This window comes from Oncorhynchus gorbuscha, linkage group LG02 (assembly GCF_021184085.1).
Source record: "Oncorhynchus gorbuscha isolate QuinsamMale2020 ecotype Even-year linkage group LG02, OgorEven_v1.0, whole genome shotgun sequence".
Classification (NCBI taxonomy): domain Eukaryota; kingdom Metazoa; phylum Chordata; class Actinopteri; order Salmoniformes; family Salmonidae; genus Oncorhynchus; species Oncorhynchus gorbuscha.
The window spans coordinates 60,624,781-60,636,790 of record NC_060174.1 but is presented as its reverse complement, the minus strand read 5'-3'; the positions used below and the strand labels follow the sequence as shown (position 1 = coordinate 60,636,790).

The following is a 12,010-nucleotide window of genomic DNA, read 5'->3' as shown; positions in this document are numbered from 1 at the left end:
TATTTGATATTCCACCCAATTTTTTTTTTTTTTTTGGTAAGGTCTGGACAGGCTTTCATTTCAATGTCCAGGGTTTGTTTTGATTTTTGGTCTGGTTCAATTTGTCCCAAACAGACGTCCATGACTGGTTCCGATTTGGTCCACTCAGGTCCAAATCATAGACGTCCACGTTTGACAAGTTTGGAGAGCACAGTACATCAGAGCACAGAAGTGTAAAACACAATACAGTAAAGTTTTAAAAAGTTCAGTAAAGTACAGTCCTGTACAATAGAATAGAGTTCAGTAGAGTACACAGAGCACACTAGAGTTGAGTACACTATAAAGAACTGTACTCTTCTGTACTATATTCTACTATTCTGTCGTGAACAGAACTATACTCCACTGTAGTTTGTTGTTCTATTACCATCATTCTGATACCGGGTGTAAATCCACTTCACTTACTGTAATTCAATAAATTCAGTCAAGTTATCATGTGTCACGAACCGGCTCAAAGTCCGTAACAGAAAGGGAGACAATGTGGAGATTAGGAATAACAAAAATATATTTATTAACTGAGGTAATGTAAATACAATTAACAATGGTGTGTGTAGTCAGTAATCAGTAGTGTAAGTAAGTGGTTGCGTGCATAAATGTAATAATGAGGGAGGTTGAAAGGTGCCAAAGCAAACAAACAAAACAGCCACAAAAAATGCCACAACCAAACTCTATCAGTGTGTCTGTATGGATAGAGTCTCAACGAATGGGGAAGATATGTATTTATCCCGGGACACACCCGAGCCCAGGTATGTCCCATTTCGCTGACAACCCTCCAGGTTCCGCCCACCGACAAGGACCCCGGAACACCATACCAGTCACACAAACAAAATACTGCCCTGGATCCTAATAGAATACACAGCCTGCGTCCCAAATCCATAAGGGGGGGATACGTGTTCACACTTCCTCTTGCCCAGGCCAACCTCATCCTCTCCAGACCTCAGCAACCTTTGCGCACAGGAAGCAACCTTTAAGAGGAAAGAAGAAAACGAGACCAGAAGGGAACAGACAGGAGCAATAGAACAGGACAACACCAAACATAAAATAACAGGGGTCAGTCACGTGGACATTCAGGAACAGGGCGCACGAGACAGCTCGCCAGCAACGACATTAGCCGTCCCCCTGATGTGCTGCACATTGATATGGAATAAACACCATCTCATTATCCTCTGGTTAGGACACATCATGGAACTCAAGAAGGTGAGAGAATTATGGTCGGTGTAGACCATAATAGGTACTACTCCTGACCCGACATACATCTCACCTATGAGTGCTAGCACTTGTTTTTCCACGACCGAGTAGTTCAACTGATAAAGGTTCAACTTTTTGGAAAAGTAACCAACAGGCCTCTCAACACCCAGACACATCTGCTTGCAGCAGGACTGCACCTGCCCTCACGTGACTCGCATCCACCTGCAAGGTAAATGACAAATCCACGCGAGGAGCAGCCAGCACCGGAGTTGAGGTAGGAAACCTCTTCGCATCTTCAAAAGCCTGTTGACAACGAGAAGACCAGACGTAAACGGCCTTAGCTTTCAGCAAATCCGTCAAGGGAGCGACCACAGTAGAGAAGTTCCTAAAAAACTACGGTAGTAACAAATCATTCCCAAGAAACACATCAGTTCCATTTTACTTGATCAACGCAGTCCTCCATCCGAGGAAGAGGAAATTAATCTGGCTTAGTGACACCGTTTACCTTACGGTAGTCTGTACAAAATCTGTTTGTCCCATCCGGTTTACTGACCAAGATACAGGGAGGAGTCCAACTGGAGAAAGAAGGCTCTGCTATCTGACTCTCCAGCATGTACCTGACCTCAGTATCCAGACAACGCAGTTTCTCTGAAGAAACTCTATAGAACCGCTGACGAATGGGAGCATCCCCAACGTCAATATCGTGTTCTATTAAGTTTGTAGGTGTATCAGAAAACAAACCTGGAAATCTCTGAATAAGACCGACCATCTCTTCCCGCCCATCAACAGGTAGAAAAGCGAGAAGGCCATCTAAAATATCCAGTGTCTCTGAATTTTTCTCTGCAGTAAGCAATCGTCAGGACCAGGAACTTCCTCCCCATGCACGGACCTAGCATGACAATAACCCAGTGAAATAACAGTATTGGCCAAGAGAACAGGGTTTAACGTCCTCTGTAGACTCCCGCCGTTCAGCCTCAGAGGAACGTGCATAATTTGGTTTTAACAGATTTACATGGCACAGTTGGTGTGCTTTTCACCGTTCTGGAATGGCAAGTAACCGTATATGTACCTTGAAACTTGGCTTGAAAAGGAGAACCAACAATTGGCAGCAGAGCAATAACCTGATCACCTGGACAAAAGTGACGAGGCTCAGTTCGCCGATCAAATATGCCCTTCATCCTCTCCTGTGAATCCTATCCCATCTCAGTACAATAAGCTCTCAACAAAGACTTAAGTGTTCAATGGAAATGTTCCAGCGCTCCTTGACTCTGCGCGTGATAGGCGCAAGACAAATTGTTTTTAATGTGGAGCTGTTGGAAAACCTGACCAAACAGATTAGAGGTGAAATTAGATCCTTGATCACTGTGAATGACCTTGGGGATTCCAAACAGTGAGATAAGTCTGTGCTAAAAGCTTTGACTCAGTTTAGTGGTGATAGACCAGAGAGGATAGGCAGCAGGAAACCTAGTGGTCTGATACATCACAGTGAACAGGTAACTTCTACCATTCTTAGAGCGAGGCAGAGGACAAACACAGTCAATAATCAGATACTCAAAAGATTGGCTGAGTACAGGAATAGGAAACAGTAGCACCGGCTTAGTAGCTAGATTAGGTTTACCAGTTAATTGGCAGGTGTGCTGATGAACTCAGAAACATCCCTCTTTAACCTAGGCTTAATATGCAATTGTAGGTTTTCCACACCCCCATATGTCCAGCAACGTCATCGTGGGAAGTTGTCAACACCAACTCACGAAGCTTAACTGGTACAACAACCTGACTAATAGCCTCCCCCACAAAACAACTGCCATGAGACACCCACTTCCTCATCAGGACATCCTCTCTGAGAAAATAGCCATGGGCGACATTTCCCAACTGTTCCACAGGCACGCAACTCTTCCAATGTGTGGGTCAGTCCGTTGCTCCTTGATTAGATTAGAGTGGGGTACAGATAACGAGATAACAGGGAAAGTAGTGACAGATTTCTTTGTGCCATTCTCATTAGCCGGCGCAGTGACCAGTTCGCCACGGTTCATAGAACGCGTCACTGCACACGCAGAAAACACCTCTGGGAAACTATGCGCACTCATCAGGAATCCCTACAAATTACGGCTTAGCTGAAACCACTGGAGATGGAAACACGACAGACCATACACGCTCACCAGCCAAGTTATTCCCAAGGATAACGTCGACCCCCTCAATAGGCAACGAAGGACGCACCCCCAAAACAACCTCACCTTTCGCCAGTCCATAATCCAACATCAGTTTATGCAATGGAACTGACAAGAATGTTCAAACCTATTCCCCTAATTAGAACACTATTCCCCGAATCAGTCTCAGCAGGGAAGTGTAACACATACTCCAACACAAACGACTCAGAGGCACCTGTGTCTCAGGATCTTCACTGGTACTAGGTCGTTACTTCCTGACATTGACACAAAACCCACCGTAATGAAAGGTAAATAGTCTGGGTCAATATGGACTTTCACATGCCCCTGGGCATAAGACAGTGTGTCAGGAGTGAACTGATGTGGGACAGGCGCTGCTAACTCCATAGGCTTAGATTTAACGTAAGCACTGCATTTACCTTTAGCCCTGAGATCCGGACAGTCGTTTTTCCAATAACCTGACCCTTGACAGAAGTGACACTCTTGACCAAAGTCAGCTTCACCACAGGAGTCAGGCTCAACCCTAGTTGAATGAAACTCTGCCCGTGAACCAGAGTATCTCGGTGTGCGAGGCCCAAATCTCGCCGTACGACCTCACTCACTCCGAATACAAAACGGCCACAACCAAACTCTATCCGTGTGTCTGCATGGAGAGAGTCTACTCAATGAATGGGGAAGAGGTGTATTTATCCCGGGACACACCCGATCCCAGGTGTGTCCCATTTCGCTGACGACCCTCCCGGCTCCGCCCACCACATCCTATTAAGGAAAACAAGAGCAAAGAGAAAAAATTTGGCAGACAGAGTGGGAGGGTCGTCACACGTCATAGCTGACACACCATTCTTTCTGCTGACATCTTGGAATCTTACTCTGGAGTGTAAGGACAGACGCTGGAGATGAGAAGCAGGTACAGGGAGTGAACATTTAATGAAACACTAACATGAAACAGAACACGGACAGTGTCTGGACAGGGGAAACGTAAACGACATTAATGCTGATGTGGGGAACCAACGGAGGAACAGACAGATATAGACGGGGCAATCTACAATGTGAATAAGTCCAGGTGAGTCCCCTCCCCCCCTGGGTGCCACCTGGCATCCTACCTGGGCGAGCCTGACGGGCTGGCCGAAGCATGTGCAATGGACGAGCCGGCTGAGTCGTAGAAGCCCGACGAGCCGGCTGAGGCGTGAGAGCCCGACGAGCCGGCCGAGGCGTGAGAGCCCGACGAGCCTGCCGAGGCGTGAGAGCCTGACGAGCCGGCCGAGGCGTGTGAGCCGGCTGAGGCGTGAGAGCCGGCTGAGGTGTGAGAGCCCGACGAGCCGGCTGAGGCGTGAGAGCCTGACGAGCAGGCTGAGGCGTGCGAGCTGGCTGAGGCGTGAGAGCCCGACGAGCTGGCTGAGGCGTGAGAGCCCGACGAGCTGGCTGAGGCGTGAGAGCCCGACGAGCTGGCTGAGGCGTGAGAGCCCGACGAGCCGGCTGAGGCGTGATGTGGGATGGGCGCCTGCCAAGCCAATCGAGGCAATAAAACCTCTCGAGCCAGCAAAGGCGTGGAAGCTATAGATATAGATGGGGCAATCAACAAAGTGAAGGAGTCCAGGTGAGTCCAATGAGCGCTGATGCTCGTAATGATGGTGACAGGTATGTGTAAGGAAGGGCAGCCTGGCGCTTGAGGGAGAGCAAGAGCATGGTGACACGGTGAAGATATAGAGAGCAATAATAGTATTTTTTAGGCACAGGTAGATTTTACTGAAATTCTTTCTCCCAACTTTGCATCTGCACAGTTCTTCCAGTAAATGTGGTTTTGTGTAAAATGTTCAGTGTAAATTGTTAAAAGTAGTCCTTCTGCATAGAGTTGTACGGTTTGTTGAACTTTGAAGTCAACGTTTTTAGTTTGGGAATACAATTCAAAGTGGAAAATCTGACTCTCCGCACCAATGGCTTTCCTGACTCAGAGGGCTTTCTATTGAATAGTGGAGTTCATGAAGTCCGTGAAGTATTAGGGTATTGTCTCAACACCAATGACACAGGGGAGTAATAATTAAGTCTGTGGTTGGTCATCTCTGAAGTAATATATGTCATCGCCATGCTATTTTGAACCAGTTCCTGTCTATTATCATAAATAATCTCCTCTATAGCATGGCTTTTCTTCTAACTAAATACTTAGTGATCTGATGTAAGTGAAGCTTCCATTATGACTTCCATTGTAGTACTAGGCTTCTGTCCTTGGATTGTACTGACCAGTAAGGTGAAAAAGTGTACGTGTTCCAATCGCACAGAAGGTATAAGATACACATGCATTTCCAACAGTTTTACTTAGTGTCGGGAGTAGAGAGAAGAATGCAGACTCGTGAAAGTGTGCCATACAGCAGTGAATCTCCAGCAGAGGGTGTTAGTGAATTATTGATGAATCCCAGAGTCTGCACTGCGTGATCAGTCCCTATAGCAACTCCTGCTGTAAACCAGCTGATCCAATGAGCTAACAGGGGAACAGACATTCGCGTGATATTGTTGTTGTGTGCACGTGCACTAGATTGATGCATGCGCATGAATATGACTGCTATTCCCGTGACAGGCAGAAATGAGCTAGTCCACCATGCGGGTATCCGCCATAGCTTTGTCAGAGTTGCCTTTACTCATTGGTGCCAGTCTGCACTTGAGAGGTGTTCCTAAGTATTTTGTTACATTGATTTTGGCAGGCGTTTATTTAATTATGGTCCCCGTTCAAATAACTCAAGTCTCCATTGTGACTAAGTGGATGTAGGGACGTGGTGTTTCTATGGGGGAGGGTGTACAGTACAGTCCTCGCCCCCCTTGTTATTGTCACTGATGGGTGACTATCTACTCTACTCTAGATACAGATACACACTTGAGTCTCTTAACACACATTTGGACTGAGCCTGTTACCAAAGCACTCCAAAATGGCCAATCAAGACAGAGCTGCAGATTGTGCTCCCTACGAGGCTGTAAACAGCTGTAATTGAGCAGTCGTGATGGCAGTGATTGCAGTCGGGTAGCTCTCTCTGCCCAGAACTGCCCCTTACACTAAATAATGGGGAACGAGTAACTGGGACAGCAAATGGAATATTGAAGCATAATGGGGATTTAGAAATGAGAGCTACGATTAAAAATAGAGAAAGAATGTAGACTATGTTTATAACAATGTAAAACACCTGTGCTGTAGACTAGAGACAAAGACAAAGTGAGACCAGAAATTACATTATGCAGAGAGAATTAAGTAGAGACTATAAATAACAGTAGTATGATAAACTGTATAGAGAGAGAGAGAGAGAGAGAGAGAGAGAGAGAGAGAGAGAGAGAGAGAGAGAGAGAGAGAGAGAGAGAGAGAGAGAGAGAGAGAGAGAGAGAGAGAGAGAGAGAGAGGAGGGGGGAGAGAGAGAGAGGGAGATAGAGATAGAGGGAGATAGAGGGAGATAGAGGGAGATAGAGATAGAGATAGAGAGAGAGAGAGAGAGAGAGAGAGAGAGAGAGAGAGAGAGAGAGAGAGAGAGAGAGAGAGAGAGAGAGAGAGAGAGAGAGAAAGAGGGTGGGGGGAGAGAGAGACTACAGTACATCTGGAGGAGAGAGAGTAATCCCAATGGTGCGTCTGTGCAAGGTCAGAGCTGGGCTCTATCTGCCAGAGGGATTATGGGCCAGAGTGGATCACAACTTCAATCTGGGTTTCAGCTCTCAATCCGGGAGCAGGACGCCTATATCCTTTTCTACCAGCCATGCCACGCACCCCTTGACGAGTCGTAGATCTGAAGCCTATGTGCCAACCCAACCCAAACATGGACAACATGACAACGAAAGTCAGATAAATTCATTCAAAACACATACTGTACAGATATGGGACCAGTTTTATGTTCCGCAGGGTGCTATTAAAACTCCATTCCCCACCCTAACCCCCTCCAACCCTGCAGGATAATGTGTATACGATGCTAACATTAGACAATACAATTTTCCAATAAACTACTGACACAGTGTCCCTGTTTACATGTACCATGCTCAGCATAAGGATGACGCTCTCTCTACCTCTCCATTTCTCTCCCGCCGCCTCTTTCGAGGGGAATTATTTTGGGAGCAATGACGTAAACAGTCAAGGCAGACGCTTTGTTTGAGGAACCTGTGGTGTTTGGGCTTATGAATGGGGGGGAAAGTTGATAGCAAAAAAAGGCACAACAAAGGTACAAGCCTTCGATAGCCTCCAGAGAGGATATGAACAGTGTTGTTGCTCAACAATATGCATTGGACTTGACATTTAATTCATCATTGCTTACAATACTATACTGTTGAATAAATCATTTTTGGTAATATCAACATTTTAGTCAACAAATGTATAATTGACTCTCCATTGACTCTGCTCTCCTTTGCACCTGCTGCCTACTGTGCTATGCATTACCCTCCATAATAAACACCAGCTACTCCTAACGCCAGGAGAGCAACAGTTACCACGACAACACCAAGTCACATGGCAGCCCACACAGTCACCAAGGTGAACAACACATCCTGTCCTATGTAAATAAGAGCTCTGGGCTTGATTTTGTTTACTGTGTGTGGGGAGAGAGGAACACTCAACCTTCGTCTCTCCCGAGCCCGTACGGGAGTTGTAGCGACGAGACAAGATAGTAGCTACTAAACAATTGGATACCATGAAATTGGGGAGAAAAAAGGGTAAAAAATAAAACATCCCAAGAATTACATAAAGATCAGTGGCAAACATACGATGCACAGAAGTTTAACCAGCCATGCAATGGAGAGTAGAATCCATGTCGGCTCTCCAGGAACACAGAGTAAAAGGGCAAACTGTAAAAAAAAAACATTGTCCGGGGGGATTCTCAAGTAGAGGTCGACCGATTAATCGGAATGACCGATTAATTAGGGCCGATTTCAAGTTTACATAACAATCGGTAATAGGCATTTTTGGACACCGATCATGGCCGATTACATTGCACTCTACGAGGAGACTGCGTGGCAGGCTGACTACCTGTTATGTGAGTGCAGCAAGGAGCCAAGGTAAGCTGCTAGCTAGCATTAAACGTATCTTCGAAAAAACAATCAATCAATAAACATAACAATCAATCAACATAATCACTAGTTAACTACACATGGTTGATGACATTACTAGTTTATCTAGCTTGTCCTGCATTGCATATAAAGAATGCGGTGCCTGTTAATTTATCATTGAATCATTTATCATCGAATCACATCCAATAGTCAAAGGTATATGAAATACAAATGTTATAGAGAGAAATAGTCCTATAACAACTACAACCAAAAACCTCTTACCTGGGAATATTGAAGACTCATGTTAAAAGGAACCACCAGCTTTCATATGTTCTCATGTTCTGAGCAAGGAACTTAAACGTTAGCTTTCTTACATGGCACATATTGCACTTTTACTTTCTTCTCCAACACTTTGTTTTTGCATAATTTAAACCAAATTGAACATGTTTTATGATTTATTTGAGACTAAATAGATTTTTTTGATGTATTATATTAAGTTAAAATAAAAGTGTTCATTGTTCATTCAGTATTGTTGTAATTGTCATTATTACAAACATTATTACAAAAAAATCGGCCGATTAATCTGTATTATTGGCTTTTTTTCGGTTCCTCCAATAATCGGCATCGGAGTTGAAAAATCATAATTGGTCGACCTCTACTCAAGGGCGTAATGATCCCATAATGATGTGTGAACAAGAACACCTAGTAACACTGATATATGAAACTGTTTAGAAGCAACAGACAGATACATCACTGATTGTGAAATCCCCACCATCGCCATTATTATCATGAAAGTTCACCCAAAGTACAAAATTACATATTTGTTGATTTACCCTGTAAGCAGTCTATAGACAAGGTATGACAGCAATCCATGTTTTGGTTTAGTTTCACCGTCACAAAGTTTTAGCATTTGTGGAAACAAATCCCAGTCAAGTCATGGTACCGATATTAGCACTTCTCGCGCATCATGTTCAAATCATCTATAAATGATTTTGTTTGAGCTGCACAATACATGTTAAATACTTTGGGATGATTTGGAAATGATGCGCAAAAAAATGCTATTGACTTGAATTGAATTTGTGCCATGACTTGAATAGAGAGAAATAGTAATGGCTTTTTTTTTTGTAGGCACTAACTCTGCCGTGATTCGTTTGACAAAGCCTATTGGGAAGTGAATGCCGTTTTTGGATAAATCCTGAAAATAAGGGATGAACACCGAAAATAAGGTCTGAGGTAAACACAGGCTTAGAAGATATTATTCCTTTGGTCTATGAGACCATCTTCATCAGCAAACATCACATTCTGTGAATTTTGACGCATGTATTAATTTGTTTTTAAAAAGCTCATAAAGGACATAAAGGCTTCATAATTCCTAAAGGTCAGGTTAACTGACCTTATCTCATAAAACAAAATGTATAAGATCTCCTAAACCTCAGACCTTATTTTCGGTGTTCATCCCTAAACCCTATTCTTTCTCATTCATTTTCCCCATAGGGATGGCTGAACGAACTAGAGGTAACTAATTTCCGGATTTAAGGACTACAAACTGGCAAACTATGGGATTTGTTTCCACAAATGCTACAACGTTAGCATTTGGAAACAGTGCCAGGGAAACTAAACCAAAAGCATGGTCTGCTGTAGACTGCTAACAGGGTACCGAAACGCATATTATTTTGCAATTTGGGTGAACTATCCTTTGAATTTAAAGCTAAATACAAAAATAATCCATAGATCAAAAATGTTCTTTGTCTAATGGAAGCACTCTAGTTCACTACCTGGGACAGTAACAGAGAGGTCGCTAGGTTCAAATCCCCGAGCTGACAAGGTGAGGGAAAAAACATATTTACATTGCACACATGCGTATAATACACACTTTTACATGTGTGAAACAAGACAAATATGAACACCCGCCAAATTATTATTATTATGTATTTCCAGTTTACGAAGTGTGTGGGACAGAATGCCTGGCCGGCCCTACATGACACAACACCTGTAGTTGAGCCTGTCTACCAGTGAAAATCAGATAATGAGCTCACCCCAGTACCTACTGCACTCAGGCCAGTACCTACTGCACTCAGGCCAGTACCTACTGCACTCACTACTCCTCGGCCGGCCGTCTCCTCTCCCTCTGAGGAACAAGGGACGAGGCGAGAAAAAGGTCTGGAGGAGCCCAGGACAGTGTGTGTGTGTGTGTGTTTACTCACCGTCATAATTGACTATGATGATGGCGAGCATGTAATCCTTCCCCAGCATGCTGATAGGTGTTCCTTCCTTCCTGGTCAACCTGGCTTAGCTGCACCACATTCCCGTACCAAAATGTCCTGATGTCGCCAGGACAACTCTTCCCCGCACACACTCGTTACAACTGCACACAGCGCCAAGCGTCAAGGGACACACTCACATGCCAAGAGGTATTCAAAATATCTTTCTTTCTCTGTCTGACTCTCTGTGCAAGCCCTGTCCCGGGAACTCTCGGGAGTCTTCTCCGTCCGTCTTGTTGATCTCTATCTCTCTCTATCCTGCGTCTCTATCTCTTGATCTGTGCTGGAGGGACGCTGTTTGTTTCACTGCTGCTGCCTTTCGTTTCGCTCTCTTTGTCAGCGGTGCCTGCAGCTTCCGCCACTCCCCCTCCTCCTTCTCCCCACCCCTTTACCTCTCTTTCTCACACGCTCAAGCTTTTCTATCGCTCTTCTTCTTTCTCTTCCTGCCTCTCTGGTTGTCCCCTGTCTCTCGGTGCCTTAAAAGGACTGCTGAGGCTGAGAAAAGGCACTAAGGACAAAGGCACAGTGCAGACCAGCAAACAGACCCAAAAAGCATGCTTTTTCTAGAAGAAATACATTACTACAGTTATATGGAGACCAACAAGAGGGCAATAATCCAAAAATCAAAACAAACGTGCTTTCTCGAAGGGTGAATGCGACTGGTGTAGCCTATCGAGTATTTGTGTAGTGAGGGAGTCGTAATAGGGTTCAATTCAACTTGAGATGGGATGCCTCTCTGTGTAAAAGGGGTGTCTCGGGAAGATTAGAGACATAAATCTGCCCCTTGCAAAGAACCTGCATCTGCCAAGCCCTACTCTTCAAAATATATGAGAAGGGACACTTTGAGAGTGCTTTTCATAGCAACGCCAGCAACATCACAGAATACAGGATGATTTCCTGTGCATCAGTATGCTGTGGTGTTTTACAGGGAGGAAGGGTGTTCTATAGGGAGGAAGGGTGTTCTATAGGGAGGAAGGGTGTTCTATAGGCATGCTTCCTTAAAGGCAACGTCTGTTGCTGCAGCTTTTCTAAACCCATCTCTTTTCCCTAGATGCAATGTTGTAGTGTAATTGTAGTGTGGTTGTGTGTGGCTCAGTTGGTTTGATTCCCACAGGGGACCAGTATGAAAATGTATCCACTCACTATTGTAAATTGCTCTGGATAAGAGTGTCTGCTAAACTATGTAAAATAATCTGTCAGTTAAACTATACTTATCACAGTACAACCAGAGGTTTCAACCGAGCAAAACGTTAGATGCAATGTAAGATAGAGAGCCTATGACTGCATCTGTCATATGGCCAGTACAATCCATAGACAATCTACCTCCAAGCTGCATATTCGTGAATCAAATGGCCA

The 12,010-nt window shown here is 44.6% G+C and overlaps 1 protein-coding gene across 3 annotated transcripts in view; it reads right to left on the bottom strand.

Moving 5' to 3' along the window:
• The window catches only part of LOC124005702 (amyloid-beta A4 precursor protein-binding family B member 3-like), a 29,873-nt gene extending 18,867 nt beyond the window's left edge, over positions 1-11,006 (bottom strand). For all 3 annotated transcript variants that reach the window (XM_046315186.1, XM_046315192.1, XM_046315200.1), the window contains exon 1: positions 10,598-11,006. In XM_046315186.1, coding sequence (XP_046171142.1) covers positions 10,598-10,646 — 49 coding nt within the window. In that variant the 5' untranslated portion in view covers positions 10,647-11,006. The remainder of the gene's footprint in view (positions 1-10,597) is intronic.
• Between the last annotated feature and the right edge of the window lie 1,004 nt (positions 11,007-12,010).